Here is a 21,059-nt window from a genome sequence, read left to right as displayed (position 1 = left end):
GCAATTAGAAATCGGTCTTTTCGGTCCCCGATTTCATGTGCGCCAAGAGAGAGGCGACTTTTAAGGGTGACGATAAATCTCCCTGAGCTTAAAAGGCAGAGAGGGCCAAAGTGTGAACTTTTTACTTCAGCAACGGAAGCGAGAAATCAGTGATTCATTAAAGCAGAGACCTCCTTGGAAGCTGGCAGAAGAGGAGGAAAAGAAGCTAATTATGGTCTCCCTTCTCTGTGCTCACTCTGACCAGTTTATAATCTGCTGCTTTAGAAGGTTTATCCTCAGCATCTTCTGCTTTCTCCCCCAGGCCTCCCCTCCTTCTGGGAGCCAGCGGGGGCGAGAGGGGGGAACAGTCAGCCGAGCACCAAGCTCCAGGTGGCTCTCAAGTACTGCACGGCCAAAAGAAGTTGGGGGGGGGGAATCCTACGCTGCAAAACAAGTGAGAAAGGGGCTCCCCAGAGGGGACTGGTTCAGGCTGGAAGACAGCAAACTTCGGAGAGCCTGAGGCTACAGCTCGCGCCGGTGGCCAGCGCAGCCAGCACACGGACACTTCACAGCAACTCCCCGGAGCTGGAGGCGCGGGCGGAGGCGGCGGCCGCGGGGCCACAAGGCAGGGACCCGGCAGCCCCTAGCTCCGCGCGGAGGCACCGCGCCCTCTCCTCCTTGCTCCCCTGCTCTCCCCCCCGCTCCCAGCCCCCTCCCCCTCCCCCTCCTGGCTTTCCCAGCAGCCGAGGGTTTCAGATGTCCCACCGCCGTTTGACCCCCTCCCCGCCCTCCCCCCCCCCCCCCCCCCCCCCCGCTTCTCCACCCCTGCAAATGAGGTTTGACCAGCGGAGGCAGAGCCCACCTCTGGCTTGGAATCACTGACATTTGGACTCCTGGCTGCAACCTGTTTACAAGCGGGCTTTCCAGAGGAAGGGGGTGGGGAGGGAGGGAAGTAAGGCCAAACAAAACACCAACCGCCATCTCCCCCCAAACAAGAAGTGACTTTCTGGAGGCTTCAAATCAACAGGCACCACCAAAAAGAGAAAGCAGGAGGGGGGAAGCAAACAACGGCGACCGGCAGCCGCCTCCAGCCCTGACAACTCCGAAGGGACGCGCTTTTCGAAGGCGGCTAGCAGGCTGGGGCTCTGCGCAGAGGGACCAGAAGGTGCCAACCTCAGAGAGGCGCAGATATCTCCCCCAGCCTCTGTGGGTTTTGTTCACCGTGCTGTCATCTGTTTTTCAGACTTTTTTTTTTTTTTTTTTTGCATCTAACATGGTGAAGAAAGGCGTGAAGAAGAGAACAAAGTAACTCCGGGTGGAGTGAAGATCGCTGGTGACCACCGCCACCGCCACCACCAGCTCCTGCTACTGCGGCCACCCACATCCACCATTCACCCGGAGACTCGAGAGGCTCACGGCAGCGGCAGCGGATCCGAGAAAGGAGCCAGGAGAGGCAGCCGGCCCTTCCGAGGAGTTATGGATGTTGGTGTATTCACTTCTGGCCAGATCCGCGCCCAGAGGGAGCTAACCAGCGGCCTCCACCTCCAGCTGTCTCCTTGCCTCGCACCAGGTCTTACCCTTCCAGTATGTTCCTTCTGATGAGACAATTTCCAGTGCCGAGAGTTCCAGTACAATGTGGAAATGGATACTGACACATTGTGCCTCAGCCTTTCCCCAGCTGCCCGGCTGCTGCTGCTGCTTCTTGTTGCTGTTCTTGGTGTCTTCCATCCCTGTCACCTGCCAAGCCCTTGGTCAGGACATGGTGTCACCAGAGGCCACCAACTCCTCTTCCTCCTCCTCCTCCTCCTCCTCCTCCTCCTCCTCCTCCTCCTCCTCGTCCTCGTCCTCCTTTTCCTCTCCTTCCAGTGCGGGGAGGCATGTGCGGAGCTACAATCACCTCCAAGGAGATGTCCGCTGGAGAAAGCTGTTCTCTTTTACCAAGTACTTTCTCAAGATTGAGAAGAACGGGAAGGTCAGCGGTACCAAGAAGGAGAACTGCCCGTACAGTAAGTTACAAATGCGCGCTCCCCTCCTTCCAATTATCCACCCCCCACCCCACAAGGGGGGGAAAATCTGTTCCAGATGTGGCCAGCTAAATATTTACGTCCCCAACCCCTGTAAAATGATGAAGTGGAATACTTTCACACTAAATCACCCCCATACATTGTGCCGCCGCACCCCCTACCCTTGGCGCGGCTCCCTCCATACACCCCCACTCCTTGCCACCCTAGCTGCCCTGTCTCCGCTGCTTGTCATTACCTGGACCGCGCAGGGCGCTGGAGAGTAGTGCAGGCGCAGAGATTCATAGATGCCCCCCTCTCCGTCTCCGTCGCCCTTCCGCACCTCATCCCAAGGTCCCCTCTCCCTCCCTTCTGGAAATGGCTCAAGTAAACACATTTTGTTTCTTTTCGCTGGCAATCTTATTAAGAGTTTTGGGACAGCTTCCTCAAGCTGAAAATAATTATCCGCTGTCAATTACAGGGGCTTTATGGGAGCCTTATTTAAGAAAGAAAAGTCAATTCCACTAGCTCCCCACCCCCAACCCTTTACCCACTACCTATCTAGACAGGAGTGCAAACATTTCTCTGGTTTTGATTCTTTTTTTTTTTTTTCTTTTTTCTTTTTCTTTTTGGCCCCTCATGTTGGTTTGAGTGATTGCAGTCCGTGAAGTTAGCTTTTCAGGCACCAGCGCCGCTATTTGTCTTCTGCCTGCCTTCTCTCTTGGTAACATGATGCTCATGTCTGCATTGTCAATGGCATATGCGCTGCTTTGTGGTGTCCTGTTGTACTCATTTCTTCTGAAACCTCTCATATTGCACAGCCATACTACTACAGCATTGTAAACATCTGGGACTGGATTCACACAGACCTCACACAAATTTCATTGTCATTCTTTTATTTTCAAAGTAAAAGTCATAAGTCTGTTTCCATGGCTATAGTTTGTCCCACTGGATGAACTTTTCTGCTCTGTATACATAAATTATGACCCCCTCCCCAGCCCACCCCACCTCTGCATTTCTTTCCATTTTCCTTTCTCTCATTCTTTCCTTCTTTACCTCTTGCTCTTCTTTCTTTCTTGCAGGGCTGTGGGCTGGGTAGGGGGAGGGAGAACTGGAGGAGGAGGGGTGGATATTGTGTCTCTTCTTGAATCAGTCCAGCAAAGCCAGATTACTCTGTTGGCTTCTTTTCCTAGCTACTTTCAAGTGGTGAGACTTATTCACCCTCTATTGACTGCTATTTGAAAGGAGCCCGGGGCTATGTAATGGCACACTGAAGACAGGAGACAATGACATTTACACATCTTTAATGACTATTTAGCATTATCTCAGTGGTTCTTCCAAGTCACCTCTTTAAGGGACCTTAAAGTGTCAGTCATTTGGGAATTTCTTGCCAACTAACTTAAATACACGGGTCATATATTCCAAGACACCTTGGCCCAGAAAAGTATCTGGTACCGATGGGAAAGACACTTAATTGGAATTTAGCATTTTCTTTTTAAATAAGGATTTATAAGAATTAAAACTTGGTTTTCTTCTCTGGAGATCCACATACATTTGACATTAACTTCTGCTGCTGCTTCCACTTACTAAAATTAGCAATAAGTTTGTAAGTAATAAAAATACTTGTCAAAGTATTTTAACGTATCCATCTTACATTTAATACTAGAGCTGTTTCTGTTTCTGATTCATAGAAAGTGGCTGAAATAATGTCGTTATGATTTCTTTGGGTTGAAAGTCATTTGTTGCCTGAATTCAGTAGGTATGATGTATAGACGTTATAATTGTTGGTTAAAATTTAATACTTTTGTTCACTTCTAAAACAAAATAGTTATGGTGTCATCCAGGTAGGAAAATGGGGAAGAACTGAGCCAAACACTTGCTGAAGAGTGAGCTGAGAGTTAAAAAATAAAAAATAAAAAATAATAATACCCATGGGCTGAAAATCTTCTGTGTATTTTTAGTTCATGGAGATAAATATAATAAATTTTCAGTTTTAAGCTCGAGCAAAATTCCTTTTTTTGGACACTAACTTAATTTTGCCATTGGTATATTTTTAAGTATCTTTATGATTTACTACAAGGACCAATCTATATTAGTTTGTTTATACAACTGAAATGACTATTTTCTAAAATCATAATCATGTGTGATTATTTAATAAAATGATTGCTAGGGGTATACCTTGAATTATATTTTTAGAGTAAGAATTATCTGCAAAGAGAAAAGTATCTGATTTTTATTGCATAAAAACTAGTATGGAAAGTTTCCATCCCAATTGCCCAAAATAGAATAATATCCCTTCCATATGATAAAGCATACCAATAGTCCTTATTAAAATATAATATCTTATGTAGTAATGCAATCTTAATCAATGGTTGAAAATGAGAGGGGGTGGGGTTTACTCTGTTAAATAATGTTAAACCATAAATAACTTAGGCTTTCCAAGAATATCTGTATCAAGACATAGCAAGTGAAAAGTAAAGGTTGAAAAAGGCTTAATTTCACATGTGGCTGGGTAATCAGAACACTCCTACAATTTCCAGCTGGACTGATTCAGCTGAACTACATGGTATCATTAAGATATTGTCTAAATGTTGCATAATTGCATGTGAACAAACTTTTGCCATGCCTGCAGGGTAACCAGCCGGCCAGCCCACCAAATGGTAGCCTGTTAAATATTAGGATTTCTGAAGAGTGTCAGTTCCTTGTCCAAAAACCACTTTTCAGTAACATTTTCCTAAACAAGTTATTAATTATTTTCAATACACAAAGCTGTTCTTTTGAGGTTTGCTTATTTGAAGCTTAATTTTCTTTGTTACTTTTGACCCTAGTATTATTGCTGCTAAAATACAGTAACAGCTTATCTGAGAGGTGACATGTTTGGGATGTCCTGGGTAATTAAACAACTGTTTTACTGGCTTTTTGCCAGCAAAATACTAACAAAAGGGAAGTAAGGAAATCACCCATAAGCATTGCAAAATCATTTTTAACTTCTACCTCCAAAGCTGGTTCCCAGAAATTGGATGATTCTAAAAATATTATATGTGCTTGGGGTGATTACAAACGTTTATGTGTGTGTGTGTGTGTGTGTGTGTGTGTGTGGAAAGGAGGGTGATTTTTTGTTTGCTTTTTTGTCATTATGTGAAAACAGAATAAAGGGGGCAGAGATGAATTATGTTTCTCCTGCTGGAAGTGTAAGAAAGCTTGAATAATTTAGAATAGCTGTGGTGTATCTGTCACTAGATATGCTTAGGCTCATTTAAGTTTGTTTTATCACTCTTTATATCTAGAGCTTTGCCCTTGAAACATTACCACTCAGCTCTATTTCTGGACTCCTGGAAAGGCTGGATACAGCTGTTGGGTACCCTTGCGACTGGGACTGGATGCGAGTGGGCTGTGGGCTTCTCCCATGGTTGTCACTGGTAGAAAAGGGGAGTCTAGTGAAAAGAAAATGTATCCCTAAACTTGAGACAGCCAAAAATGGATATTCTCAAAATGGAAAGCCACAGTGCTTATGAGTCTTTGCAGGAAAGGCGATTAAGCTACAATAGAGAAATCAGGATGTACTGTGTAGTAAGTGCCCTATTTCTTCAAATATATATTTCATTTGACACACAATAGTCCTATAATTTAGATATTAACTATCCATACTTTTTCAAAGATGAAAAATAAGCTGAAAACAGTTAATTCCCCAAGGTCATTCAACTGGAAGTTGGTAGAGTCAGGATTCAAGCCTACATCTATTTGATTACGTTATTCCTTTTACCCCCGTTACTGGCAACAATGATACCAATATATTAGAATTCGATATCTCAAAACTCTAAAAAACAAATTATCCGAAATCTTAATTGCTTCTTGCTATGAACACCAACAGTTCTTCAGGTTCACGCTGGAATAGTAGTAAATCGAGAGTGGAAGAGAAGTGAAATATGTTAAAGGTTATCATTGCAGGTGGCTATTCAGACATGGTATCAGACAATGTTAGTGCGTTCTCTAGGTGAAATACCTCTTCCGATATTTTGTTTGGGAATATACTTGCTTACGGAAACGCAAAATACATGTACACGGATCTCACCTTCTTAACAGAGGGCATTAGGAATACATTTAAGAAAATCCATGAATGTCATTGTATATCGTAATTGTTTACAGCTGAGGGCAAAATGTTTAATTGTTCCCACATGTAATAAAATAATTTGGTTGTAAATACCGGTGTGAAAGTGGGCTGTTGCAGGAACTTCTGATATATGACTCTAAAAAGGGCAAAATCTTAGAGACCTAAAGCTATATACATGTTAAGAAGGCTTTAAAATGAGCCTGCAAATCAAAAAGGTACTTCACCACATATAAATGACAAATTACTGTCTGGGATTAAAGGTTTGCATTATTACTTTTAAATCAGGACTGGGGCTGATTGTAGGAAGTTACATAAAGTGAGAAAGGAAGTGTTGAGGGAAACAGGGACTTGAATATCATCTCCTAATAAATGATTTTATTTTGGATTTTTGAAAAGAAAACCTATATACAACTTATGGCTTCCACTGGTGTCTTATTTAAGTTGTGGTTGTTTCTAGAGTTTGGTTGCATAATTTATAACTGGCAGCATTTAATCATGCACATTGAGGATTTATGAAGGTGGAAGCACTGTATTTAATGTTTACATGACATTGTCCCGTTACCTTTACCGCATTCCTACCATATGGACCCTCCACTTTGATGGCTTTATCATAAATCCATTAAAAATGCACAATTACCCAGTTTCCTCTTCATAAACCTGATTTATAACCTTCTACTAGAAGAAACCCAAGAAAACAGTTGGCAGAAATCACATGCCAACAGTGGAGTATGAGAATTCAGAAACACCAATCTCTAGGTTAGTCTTGGGTATTTCAGGAATCTATGAGGCAAAGGTATGGACCACTCTTTAAAAACAGGTGTTTTCAAAATGATGTTGAGGCACAGAATTTAAAATAAAAATAGTCTTATTAAATGAGGGAAACCCCAGTGCATGCATATTTTCTTCTATATTTTTACTGTCTGCTTTAGAGCAAAAAGGCTTATTCGAGTTCTTTTTTTTTTTTTTTTTTTTTTAAACTGTTTAATGAACTTATAGTGGAACGTGAAGGAGCACTTAACACTCCTGTAGTTACCTTCCTGTGCAGAGGCAAACCCCACTTATTATTCAAACGCCTGACTTTCCACAAGCCAAAATGTTGGAAAAAAGTTGACAGCTCATTTGAAATGGAGCTAATGTTCCTCACATTTATGAGCTGCCTGGGAATATCTACATCTTTCCTAAGCCTTGAATGTCTGTATGCTTATCCAAAATTGTAGTACAAATGATATTTCCTTATTATGCTTCAGAAGGAAGAGTAACACATGTGTATTAGTTCAAAGTGATTTTAATCTATCTTAACATTAATTCTGTGAACTTTGCAACGAGGAGTAATTCAGATGACGTTTTTAGTATTACTGTTCCAACATTTGCTAGCATTAATAGTTGATATTTGCTTAATGTAAGTAAGTAAAATATTAGTATTTCCCTCCCAGAAATTAAAGTTCTCTTTTAATTTTCCAGCAAGATGGGACACAAGATTTATGTTTATGTAATTTTAATACAGCTTTATCACAGTTTAGAAAATAATGGGCCTCATTTTGTCTCAAGTCCTCTATACAGAAATATCTTCATTTTTCATGGTATATTGCAATCACTGAAGATCATTTACACTTACCATTTGACCAATGGTATTTGTTACCTGTTTTTGCAGATTAAAAATATTTACTTTTCATAATTGGCACTCTTTTTTTTCACTGCCTGTTAACCTTTGCCTGTGCCAGTCAGTCAGTATAACAAGTAATAACCCAGACATAGGCCTTTAAAATTAGTGAAAGAAAATATACCTGCATGTTGGGAAGCCAGTGATACTCTGATCAAGAGCTAATGAATACAAAATGTTGATGCTTTATAGAATCAGTTTAAAAGCAAATATTTAATCAGTACAGATTTTACACAAATAGAAAGTTTCAAGATAAACTAAAAGGGAGCCAGGTCATCCACCAATGGCCTTAAAGGCCATCCAATAATGGCCTTAAAGGCTCCCTTGCCTTTAAATCCGGTCAGTTGTGTTCTTTCTTTGAACACTGTGTTCTAATTGGAACAATAAATCAAAGAAGACACTCAGAGTAGATTCCCATGTAAGGTGGACAACTGGACAGTGACTTTTTACTGCTGCTAACACGTGCATCCAATTACCATTTGAAAGATTCATAGTGCTGGCAGTAAAGCATTGCCTCATTTTATAGTTCACCTAATAATTCTTCAGCCTAAATCTGTCCACCTTTACCTATATCTAATCTGTCAGTATTTGTGTTATCATTAATGAGGAATTTTCAAATGTTTGGCATGCTTCCTACAATGGATGGTGACATTGAGAGATTAATGAGCCGTTTAATTAACCATAATAGAAGAGGTAAAGTATTGATTAGGTCAATATATACCCAACTTCGAGTAAACTGTCAACTAAACATAACCTAGTACTTCCACCACAACTATAACTTAATCATGGATCATGGATAGTATGGGTTAACAGCAACCCAACTCTATGTGGCAATGGTTAACTGCAAAATTGAGAACTTTTTTAAAAGGCATTTTCCTATAATCATTATTGTCTTTCAAGGACCTGGTGTTATCATGCTTTACTGATAAACATGTGTGTTAGTTCATTCTTAACCCTTTTCAAGGCATTGCCCCTGTCTGAGGATAACTTGACATGTTAATAGAGTCTTTACAATTCAAGGCTCATCAGTTTCTTTTTTTTTAATATTAAAAAAATTTTTTAGTGTTTATTTTTGAGAAAGAGAGAGACACAGTGTGAGCAGGGGAGGGGCAGAGAGAGAGAGAGAGAGAGAGAGAGAGAGACAGAATCTGAAGCAGGTTCCAGGCTCTGCTAAGAGCACAGAGCCCAATGTGGGGCTTGAATCCGTGAATTGTAACATCATGACCTGAGCTGAAGTGGGATGCTTAACCAACTGAACCACCCAGGCGCCCCAATGCTCATCAACTACTAATAATTCTGTCTGGAGGCATTTATACATCTGGAACATCAGACATCTGCGACAGCCCTGCCTCTATGGCACTGTGAATCATGATACTTTTTTGCCCCTTCACCACTCCGTTATTTTCTCCTCTTTTTCTTATTTTCTTTTTTTTCCTTTTCCCTGATGTTCAAACCCGTTACATGTCATGTAGGCCAGGGAAAGTCATCCATTATCATTGCTCAGCATGCCATGTTATATTTGGAGCCAGCAGCCTAGACCTTTTTGGATGTTCAGCATCCAAAATGCTGAGGAGTCTCTTCTCATTTTGAATCTGCACTGAATTCTCCCTTATCCCAGCACTCAGACCAATTTCTTACAGCCTTGCCTTTAGTGAAACAGGCAAATCACAGATAAGCACCTTCTGCCAATGAATGCTGATTGTCTGGTTATTCTGCATTTTCCTCCAGATTAAATGTTCTATCTCCAATAACTCTCTTTGCAGGTTCATTTTGCCTTTGTTTTAAATTATTTTAGTACATGTAACACTTACTAGCTACTTTGCCAATTTCCCTACATTTTGCCTTTGTCTGGACTCCTATGAGAGAAAGTGAAGCGGAATTAGGAAGTCCAATAACTACTGCTCTTCTATTTTAGTCATCATTTATTTCAAAGAAGATGAATGCTAATCATAAAGGTCTTTACCATTTCTAACTTCCATGATTTCCCTTAAAACACAGGGCTTCTCTGTATACCCCTGCCAAATGTAGCTTTGAAAAGTAAAACCTACTTTTCTCATCAATACTGGTGGTCAAGGGGGAAAAATATAAAATACACATGCATTTATACTCCAGGCTGACCAAATATAGAAATGCACATATATTTTTAGAAAGATATTAAGATACCAACAGGAGTTAGAATTTGAATCAAGAGCATACGTCTCACTTATTTCTTTTAAAGAAGAACCTTTTTGTACTGATTGCTGAATTAAATTTATTTTTATGATATGTAGAATCTGACTATATAAGTTAGATTGGTCTGTTATAATAATTAAAAGTCAAGCTTCTTATAATTGGTTTCAAATTATATAGATACATAGATGTAAATAGATTTCCAAAGCCTAAATAGCTTTGAATTACTGATAGAATTATTAAAAGAAAAATTAACATTCTGTAATATGGGCAAAATGATAACACATGATATGAATTTGTAAGCTATTTCTTATCTAAAGTGAAATAGCTTTACAATGCTATTAATAACAGTAAGTAAACCAGATTTCTAGGGCGTTTTTTGGAACATCTCTGTAGAAGGGTATGATTCCACAAATATGAAAAAGAAAAGTGCTAAGGATGTTGATAAGATTATGGTATAAAAACTAGATCAACGAAACTACCAAAGTGCTTTAAAGCAGAAGCAAGAGGGATGGTAAAGAACATATGATCAGAATGTTAGAAGCCAGAGGAAAAGCAAAAGAAGCCATTGAGCATTTCGACAGACCATGGAAGGGAGGAAGAGATATTGGGCTAGAGTGATGGAGACAAGGGTTCTGAACTCCCAGCAAAGAGATCAAGCTAATGAGTAGCTCTGCAAAAGGACGGACATGACAAGAAAGGTGTGAGGGAAATATAACCCAAGCCCTGGCATTTGACTGCATGTTGAATTAACTGAAATGAGAACCTGTGATCTAAAAGGAATCCCACAGAAGTAATCGCAGCCACGGTATCAAAGTAAGGAAGGCTAAATCCAGAATTCTTGCTAAGGAGGCAGCAGGATAGAGGGATTAAAAGTGTGGGCTTTGATGATGACAGGTATGGCCCTGGACTGAAAATGAACTTTGGAGACACAAAAGTGGGTGTATTGGAGGCTTTGACCTGCCAGGGTATATGACTTGGCAACTTGCCACCAGTAAAACAACAACATTAACAATACCTTCCTTTTTCCTATACCATAAAGATTAAATGAGATTATTCATTCATTCAACAGAAATTGAGTGCCTGCTTTGTGTCAGATACTATGTGACACATACATACAGTACTGAAAAAAAGAGCCTGGTTTAGCTCTCAGAGAGCTTCACTCTAAAGACAGTGTCAAAAAAAAAAAAATAGCTATGTGATGAAAACTTGGGGTAAATGCTATGGAAGAAAGAAGGAGAGTACTCCAGAAGAAAATAATTGGAAACTATTCTAGATCTCATGGCTAAGAAGTCCTGGAAGGTGAGATGTGGGTGGAAGGAACAGCATGGGGAGGGTTTGGTACCTCCTCCAAGAAGGACAGAATAGGCACACTGAGCCTGGGGTTTGGGGAGAAGTTTGGAGAAGTCAGACGTAATGCACGGAATAGCTTAATGGTGCCTGGTGCATAACAAGTCTTCATCAAATGGGTATTTTATAAAGAAAAAGTAAAGAGGGGCGCCTGGGTGGCTTGGTCGGTTAAGCATCCGACTTCGGCTCAGGTCATGATCTCACGGTCCATGGGTTCGAGCCCCGTGTCAGGCTCTGTGCTGACAGCTCAGAGCCTGGAGCTTGTTTCAGATTCTGTGTCTCCATCTCTCTCTGCCCCTCCCCTGCTCATGCTCTGTCTCTCTCTGTCTCAAAAATAAATAAACGTCAAAAAAAAAATTAAAAAAAAAAGAAAGAAAAAGTAAAGAGAATGCTTCCCTTTGTTGGAAGGGAAAGGGCTGGGAAACCAACTAGTTAGATTATTTGCTGAAGTTAGAATTTAAAATATTGAAATTAAAGAAAGAGGCAGGAATGAGGAATAAAATGACATTTTTAGAAAAGGAAATATTACAACATCTGAAATTATTTAAGGTTTGCAATTGTAGCATTCATAATGTTCTGAAGTGTGGGGGGCAAAGAGTAAAGTTCTGGTTTATTAAGAGACTACCAGCAGATATTTAAAAACTGAAGATTATTTGAGGAAAGAGCGAGGAGCTGAAAATAAGTAGAAGGTAACAAATGAGTTCAGGACATATTAGAAAAGAACAAATGGGAAAAGTAGGAATGAAACAGGTAACTAAAGATCGGAAGAAGAAAGATTACTGCACAAGAGGCAAAAAAAGAAGTGACTCGATGTTTACATATTTCAAGACAAACTATGTTCCAAGTTATGATATGGTTTTAAACCAGGGTTATCACAGATGCTTAGCTCTCAGTAAATTCTGTATCTAAGGTTCTTGTTTCTCATCCCACGACAGTGACCTGTTTGGCCCGTAGCTTTAAAGGGTTCACAACCTAGAGACAGAGACAGGAGATCTTCCCAAGGAGTTGGAAGATAATATAAGACAGTTTATACTAACCGCCAAAGAAGCAGAGCAGAAATTAAGTGAAAGGTAACCCAAGGGATGCATGAATGACATGGGCAGTGTCGCACCAAGGATAAGGACTCCAGCTAGACACAGATAAAAAGAGAGGAGTAAGAACATCCTAAGAGAAGGCACAGAAGCATATGGGTGCAGAACCTTACATGAAGTTTCCAGGTAATAACAGGCAGGCAAACAGCGTGGAACAGAGTTCACAGGCTGGGGGCTTACCTTATGAAACACAAAGTGAAATACACTGGAACATGTTGTCATGTGAGAGGGAGGAATGTAAACACCCTTATATTTGAGAACTTAACTTTTCTGCTAAAATATTACATTAACAGTTTTCATTTAATATTGGCCTTATTTTACTTTTTAAAGAAAAAAAACAGAGAGCAGAGATATATTTTAAAAGAGTATACAAATTACAGTATAATAGACATAACCTACCCATATTGAAATTCTAGCTTGATCAGCAAAACAAACAAAAACCCAAAACTAATTTTATACTAGGGACACGGAGAAAGTAGTTCCTCTGACCGATACCAAGTGGCATCATCGTTAGCATTCATCATTATTTAAAAATTTAAAATAGTCCCTTTGCAGAAGTTCCTAAAATATGCATAGCACGGGGTGGGGTTTTGTCGTTTCTCAGCAGATTCCCAAAGGCAACTACTGAGGCCTCAACATTACTTGCTCCCACTGTATATTTTTTCTTGTCATTCCTAATTCTAAATTATCTCAGATTTACTTGGTTGAGGTGATTAGGAAAAGAAACAAAGTAGATACAGGTCCTTCTCTTGCTCCTTCTCTTCTCTTATATACTTTAAAAAAATTTTTTAATGTTTGTTTTTGAGAGAGAGAGAGAGAGAGAATATGAACAGGGGAGGGGCAGAGAGAGAGGGAGACACAGAATCCGAAGCAGGCTCCAGGCTTTCTGCTGTGAGCACCGAGCCTAGTGTGGGGCTTGAACCCACCAACCATGAGATCGTGACCTGAGCCAAAGTCAGACGCTTAGCCAACTGAGCCACCCAGGCACCCCAGCACTTATGTATTTTTAAAACAAACAAGGAGTAGGACACAGGCAGTATATATGCAGTCACACCCATAATGAAGACCATCAGCTTTGGAGACAAACTTCTGGATGTAGAATCAGGGTTCTAAAAGTGTGTAGCTTTGTGGCCTTGGGCAAATTACTGGGTTGTGATCCTTGCAACTGTTAAGTAAAGATAATAATATCGCCCACCTCATCACTGTTGGAAGGATGAGCTTGTAAACTTGCAACTGAGATTATAAATGTGAAAGTCTCAATACCGGACACAGAGTCCGACATGGGGCTCCACATGACCTGAGCCGAAATCAAGAGTCAGACCCTTAACTGACTGAGCCACCCAGGTATCCCTTAATTATCCCATATTCTGAAAGGATCCCTAAGCCATGGCCTAATATAAAATTAGACAGGAAATTGATATCATACTATTTTACTTCATTTTATAGTTTATGAAGTATTTTAATGTTTTCATGAATTGATTCTTGGAAAACTTCCATAAAATGGGTAAAATAGTCATTGTAATTCCCAAACTATATTTAGGTGAGAAAATTGAGTCCAAAAGTTATGATGCCAGGCTGAAGTTGGATAGTTAGCATAAGTGAGTCAGGATTCAAACTTAGGCCAGTCTTAGCAAAGGTGACCTTCATCTTCTAACTTGGTTTCCCAGGAACAGTCTCAGATGTGCCTCTTGCTCTGGCATATTATTAATAGCACCCTTTTCACTCTCCAAGTCTCACATGACAAAATCACCCTTAACCAACTTGGTCTGTGTAAGGCACAAATCTACACAAGTCCCTATTAAATACTTTAATTTCTTCCTAGTGTCCTTAGAACAAGATCCGTATTCCTCAGCATGTCATGTAAGGCCCTCAGTATTTGTTCCCTACTGACTATGCACCCCATTTCTTACTATTTCCCATTGTAGATATACTGAGTTGATGTTAGTTCTAGAACACGCCTTGCCCCCTCATGTCCAGACCCTGCACACATTACTAGGTCTGACTGGAGTGATGTTTCTATCTTTGCTCCTCGTACTTCTTCCTTTCAACTTTCTATTGGATGTCATCTCTAGGAAGCCTTCCTGAACACTTCCCAAACACCTTGTCTCTGGTATTTTAACACAGTCCCACACTTGATTACTTTACCCATCTAGTTTCCTCATACACAGAAAACTTACTGAAGGGTAAGGACTATATACATCATATTGGCCTTTGCATCCAAGCCCTTAATACAGAGTCTGGCCTATAATGGGTCCTTTCTATATTATTTACCAGGTAAATTGTTTTTAACTGCATATCCTTGATCCAAATCACTTAGACATTTTGGTTCAGTCACTTGGTCTGGAAAGTATGATTAATATGCCACCTACCTAAAAAAATGTGGTTGAAGTAAATTATCTTTTAAAACTACATTAGGTTCTAAGTTCCACAGTTCTGAGAACTTGAAAATGTTAGGGCCATCATTACTTAACTGAATGTTAAGAACTTATACCAACTTCTGAATGGAAATATTGTGTAATCCCTGAAATGGATTGTTTCCCATATTTCTCCAGTTTTCCTAAGATTACTATTGACTATGATCAGTGGATATAAGTGACGACTGCTCTCTTTTAAAATTGATGCTGGTTGTGACACAGTTTTGGTTTCAGAGTTATAGTTGGATTCTGGAGTAATTTAGTACCAATTAAGAAATAATCAATTCTTGGTAATTCATTTATAGAAGAAGAGTGTATACACTATGAACAGTGGCAGAACATATGGTTCATAGTCTTGGTCATGTCACAACATTTACTGTGCAACCTTAGGCATGCCATTTACTTTAACTTGACCTTGGACCCTAATCTATGAAATGAGTGAATTGAACTAAATTAGTACTAAAATATTTTTATTCAAGATACTCATTTCCTAGATTAAGGACCAAATTCCACAAGCGTACCTATATTAGGAGATATCAACTATGATATGCTGAATGATAGCCACCCAAAGGTATTAAGTCCTAATCCCTAGAGCCTGTGAATGTTACTTTTTATGAAAAAGTTTCTGCAGGTAGATTAAGTTACGGGTTCGTAGATGAAGAGATCATCCCACATTCTCCAGGTGGGCTTTCCACCCACCTGTTGTTATAACATTTGTCACTTGTTGTTATTATAAGATAGAGACAGAGGGAGTTTAGACACACACACAGAAGACAGTTTGGTGACAGAGGCAGAGAAAGAGAGACTTAAAGATGTGATGCTTTGGTTTTGAAGACAATGAAGGAGCCACAAGCCAAGGAATGTCACTGTAGAAGCTGGAAGAGGACAGAAACAGATTCTCCCCCAGACCCTCTGGAAGAAGCTTGGCCATTCTGACACCTTCATTTGAGCCCAGTAAAATGGATATTGGGCCTCTGCTCTCCAGGACTATGAGAGAACCAATTTCTATTGCAGTAAGACACAACTCTGTGGCAATTTGTTACAGCAGCCAAAGAAAACAAATACAGATTTTGATACCTCAGCATACGGTGCTGCTGTAACAAATACCTAAAAGTGTGGAAGGGACTCTGGAATTGGATTGGTATAGGCAGGAAGAATTTTGAGACACATGATGGAAAAAGCTTAGATGGTCTGAAACAGACTTCTGGTAGAAATACAATGAAAGCACTCTGGTGAGGGCTCAGAAGGAAGTAAAGAGCACAGAAGAGAAAGCCTATGTTATCTTAGAGAACGCATATATCCTCATAAAGAGGATACTGGTAGAAATACGAAGATTAAACTTGATTCTGGGGCACCTGGGTGGCTCAGTCTGTTAAATGTCAGACTTCAGCTCGGGTCATGATCTCACGGTTCGTAAATTTGAGCCCTGCATGGGGCTCTGTGCTGACGGTGTGGGGCCTGCTTGGGATTCTCCCTCTCTCTGCCCCTTCCGTGCTCTCTCTCTCTCTCTCTCTAAAAAAAAAAATAAATAAATTTTAAAAAATAAATAAAAAATAAAAGTGATTCTTACGACAGCTAGAGGAAACAGGGAGCATGTTATTGGAGCCAGAGGAAAGACTGTCCCTGTTATATAGTGGCAGACACTTAGCTGAGCTGTGTTTAATAGTCGTGTGGGAAGCAGAACTTGTATGTGGTGAACTTGGAAATGTAACTGTGGGGAATTCCAAGAAAAATGTTGAAGGTGCAGCCTGATTTCTTCTTGCTGCTTTTAGTAAAATGTGAGAAGAAAGAAATAAAGTGAAGAAAGAACTGTTAAGCAAAACAGAACCAGCACTCAATGATCTGGGAAATTCTCAGCCTATCCAGATTGCAAAAGATGCTAAATTAGGAGGTACACTGCTAAGGAAGTGTGCTGTAAAGACAAAGCCAAGGGTGTGGCTGAATAGTTTTAATCTAGTGCCGGGAGAGATTAGGCACTTGACTGATCGGTTCCTTCAGCCATCTCAACAGAAGCTAGGAATAGAGATTATAAAAGCAAGACCTGAGGAGGACCCTGTGACTACTGGCATGAATGCCTATGACATACACAGGAGACTCACAAAGTTCTTGAGAATGCCGCATCAGCAGAAACACTGCCAGCGTGGACTGAAAGAGAGCTGATAAATGAAGGAAAGCTGTCAGACTCCCACAATTGTACAGGCAGGAAACAGACAGATAAAACTATTCAGCTACAGATATATGCTAGCTTTAAAAAAAAAAAAAAAAAAAAAAAAAGCAGGATCACCAGGATCACCGTGAGGGAAGAGCCTTGGGCACAGAGGGTACAACCACAGGTGCAGAGGCAGAGACTAACCACAGGCCCAGAGCCAGGACCCTCAAGCAACAGAGGACTATTCCGAGGTGCTGAAATCTACTGGCAGTTTTGAAACTGGTTGAGACTGTTGACACTTTTCTTTCTTCCACGTTTGCTTTTTGGCAAAGCAAATGTCTATAACTGGTGTACTATGCCTGTCCCAACTGTATTTTGGGAACAGATATTTTCTAGTTTTACAGATTCAGAGGTATAGAGGAATTCTGCCCCAAGAAGGCTCATACCCAGAGTCTATTCACACCTGATTTAGATTATGTAGATGATGAGAGTTGGGATTTCTTAAATGATGATATTTAAATGAGATTTTGGACTGGAGTTTATGTTGGGTGTGAACTTTGGGGGGTGTTGGGATAGGATGAATGTAGTTTATTTCACATAAGAGGTGCATGTGAATTTTGCAGGTCTAGAAGATGGACTATAGTATGCTGAATAATGGTCATCTAAAGATACTGGGTCCTAACCCTTGGAACCTCTGGATGTTATCAAATGTAGTAAAGTTTTACAGTTGTGGTTAAGTCAAGTGTTTTGAGATGAGGAGATTATCCTGAATTATTCAAGTAGGCCCTAAATACCATCACAAATGTCTTTATAAAATAGAGGCAGAGGGAGATTAGACATAAACCCAGAAGGCAGAGGGTGATCTAATGACTGAGGCAGAGAAGGGATTTCAAGATGCTATACCATTGGCTTTGAATCTGAAGGAAGGACCATGAGCCAAGGAACGTGGCTCAAGAATCTGGAAGTGACAACGAATAGTTTCTCTCCTACAGAGCTTTCAGAGGAAATGTGGCCCTGCCAACATTTTTACTTCAGCCCAGTGACACTGATATTGGACTTCTGGCCCCCAGAACTGTGACAAAATAAACTTCTGTTATTTTAAGCCACCAACTTTGGGGTAATTGTTACAGCATCCCTAAGAAACTAATACAGCCTCCTATGACAGTTCTATGTGACTCACATTAAGGATAATTGGACAAAAATAATATTTTGCCATGGAAAGTACTAAGCATGGACTCAGATGGAAGTTCAAACACTTTGTCTACCTCCTGGGTGTCTGGATTCTTCATCTGATCCGTGAAGATTAAAATAATTTCTGGGGGCGCCTGGGTGGCGCAGTCGGTTAAGCGTCCGACTTCAGCCAGGTCACGATCTCGCGGTCCGTGAGTTCGAGCCCCGCGTCAGGCTCTGGGCTGATGGCTCGGAGCCTGGAGCCTGTTTCCGATTCTGTGTCTCCCTCTCTCTCTGCCCCTCCCCCATTCATGCTCTGTCTCTCTCTGTCCCAAAAATAAATAAAAAACGTTGAAAAAAAAATTTTTTTTTTTAAATAAAATAATTTCTGTAAAAATATCTAGCCAAGTATCACGCTTATAATAGAACCTGAAATTTTAATTGAATCTAAATTGATGCTGAGTTTCAATGACTATATATCTGTAAAACATTGTTTAAAAAATATAGTTTATTTGCACCTAGTACCTTCTTTGCTGGGCACTACCAGAGCAAAGGAACGGCTTTGATTCTCTGATGCAGAACCTGGTTGTACCTGTGGTCTGATTTTCCACCGGGTTGTAAATTCAATCCGGATCCAGAAGTATCTGTTCTCTTCCTCCTCACTGGTCCAGAAGCCACATTCCTGAACGTGCATGCTATACCCATATTTTTTCAACTGAAAGAGGCCCTTTTAGAGTTAAAGGTGATAGAAGATCTATTTAATAAATGGATAATTAATACGATTGAAATGTAACCAAGTGGTACTTTCCAAAGTATTTCAATGTCTATGTTGAAGTTACATTTGCTCTCTTTGAAACTATATCCCACATCCTCTATCCTCTGTCACTGCGGGTAAAATTCACATAACACCCTAGCTTAAACTTTTCACTTTGCAAAATGTTTCCATAATGGTACAACTCTCCTAAAATTTATTATCACGGCTGTTTATATCACCTAAAATTTTAAAGCCTGGAAAAAAAAGCATGAGTCTAAAACTGACATTTCCTCTTACAGAAAATTAGTTTCTCTCACAGCAACAGGGGCTATGAAGCTTTAGACAATAGATAAATGTTTTGTTGTCATGTCTTAGGGTAATGGGCTTTTATCCCAAGCTGAGGCGGACAGTGACATCTCCTAGGTTGGAGCGTTATGGGGCTCACTCCTTTTTCTTCTTTGCACTCACTGTTAACTGAGTGCCGGACCTATAATACTTTGAGAAGAGAGGTAATGGTGGTGATTTGGGGGAGAAGTGGGTGCGATTAGGAATAGGACTCTTATGCAAGGGAACTGGATAAAAGATCTGATCCACGATTGTCTTGAGCACAATGAGCGTGCTAGTGGTCACGATCAATCTTACCATCCTTGGTGCCATTCAAAGATTTTAACTTACAGTCTCTGAGACCAGGTAAATCACACAGGTCCATGTAAATCCACACTTCTGAAACATTTTTAGCAATAGAATGGTTGTTTGTGAGTTATGGCTTGAGAGGCAGCCCCTACCTATTTCTCTTAAAAAATAAGATTCCTTCTAATAAGTATACAGAAAAGACATTTGGGGAAAAGAGAGAGAGAGAGAGGCCAGATTATAATAGCTAATAAGAATAGACAATGCCAAGTATTTCTCAGAGTTGGGCCCCTGGGCCACATGATCAGAATAAACTAGGGTGCTTGCTCCAAATACAAATGGTAAGAGTCCTGTTTCAGAAGGGCTGCACGGGGGAAGAGGAGACTAATAAGAGGTATACACACAGGAATCTGAACTTTAATGAACACCTCAAGCAATTCTCAATGCCAACAAACCTCTGAGAAACAATGAAATTAAGGATGACGCTAAGGTAAGCGTGGAGGTGATGAGATGAAAGGCCAAAGGTGTTTTGAGCTTGGAATCATCCAAAAAACTTGGCAGAATGGATTTCATACACATACTCCATGTCTGCATATTTTCCATTTTTGCACATAATCTGGAAATGGGGAAAGTGCCAGTGTATTTTGCAAAGAGGAAGTAATTTTAAAAGTGAGTTAAAACATATGCTAAAGTGTAAATACTCTTTCACCGGTGGAAGATATTGATACATCTGAGATTAGGTCAGTTTACAGCTCCCTACTGTAAAGAGCATGGGTCGTGTATGCCAAATCTGGGGTGAGGGGAGAGGAGACGTGACCTGCCCCCCCCCACCCCCCGCCCCGCCGTCTACAGCTGCCTGTTTTCGCCCAGTGTCAGGGTGCTCTGTGGCTGCTACTTATGAGGAAGAGCCGGGGGTATACACCTCATGACAGTTGTGCAAAACAAACTTTTACAGATTCAGGGTTCCTTCCCACTTGTTTTGCTGTGATTGGCTAAGCCACAGGAATCTGTGACCAAGCACCTCTATCCCAAGAGGGTTAGCAAGAACATAAACCTCAAAGTGATCCACTTCCAAAGCTAGAACCCTGAAAAAAGGAATACAGGTGACATTCTATAGTTTCCCGGAAACCATCTTTCAAACTCCAGCAGCTCTTTAATGGTTTCGGCATTATTGAGAGGAATTCCTCTTTGTTGTGAGGTTCTCTTTCTTTCACTTGTGGAAATGATTTGAGCATCAGTTCCTGTATATGACCCTTTTTTCAGATGAATCAGACTGGCAGACACTATGGTGAAGGCTGTGGAATGTCCACCTTGTGCTTCATGAATATGCAAATAATAGGCTCCCTTCTGGTTCAGTGACATGTCTTTATACCTACAAAAGACCAGATTTACAGCCCAAATAACTTATAGAATGTCTCCTGCGAAGTCACAGGGAATATGAATCTGAAAATGTTAATTTCAAAAAAAAAAAAAAAAGTCAACAATTAGCATACCATATCTCTGATGGATCTTTTTTCCCATGTTTCTTTCTTCTTGTATTTTTTTTTCCTTTGTACTGTGAAGGCTTTGAAGGCATTTAATA

General features: G+C 40.5%; 1 protein-coding gene across 1 annotated transcript in view; it reads left to right on the top strand.

The window, feature by feature from the left end:
- Positions 1-783: 783 nt before the first annotated feature.
- FGF10 (fibroblast growth factor 10) overlaps positions 784-21,059 on the top strand; it is an 83,830-nt gene continuing 63,554 nt past the window's right edge. The window contains exon 1 of the mRNA XM_058719292.1: positions 784-1,985. Within this exon, the coding sequence (XP_058575275.1) occupies positions 1,613-1,985 (373 nt within the window). The 5' untranslated portion in view covers positions 784-1,612. The remainder of the gene's footprint in view (positions 1,986-21,059) is intronic.

Source organism: Neofelis nebulosa, chromosome 1, assembly GCF_028018385.1.
Source record: "Neofelis nebulosa isolate mNeoNeb1 chromosome 1, mNeoNeb1.pri, whole genome shotgun sequence".
Lineage (NCBI taxonomy): Eukaryota > Metazoa > Chordata > Mammalia > Carnivora > Felidae > Neofelis > Neofelis nebulosa.
Note: the sequence above shows the minus strand (reverse complement) of the source record. Positions and strands in the feature narration are given on the sequence as shown.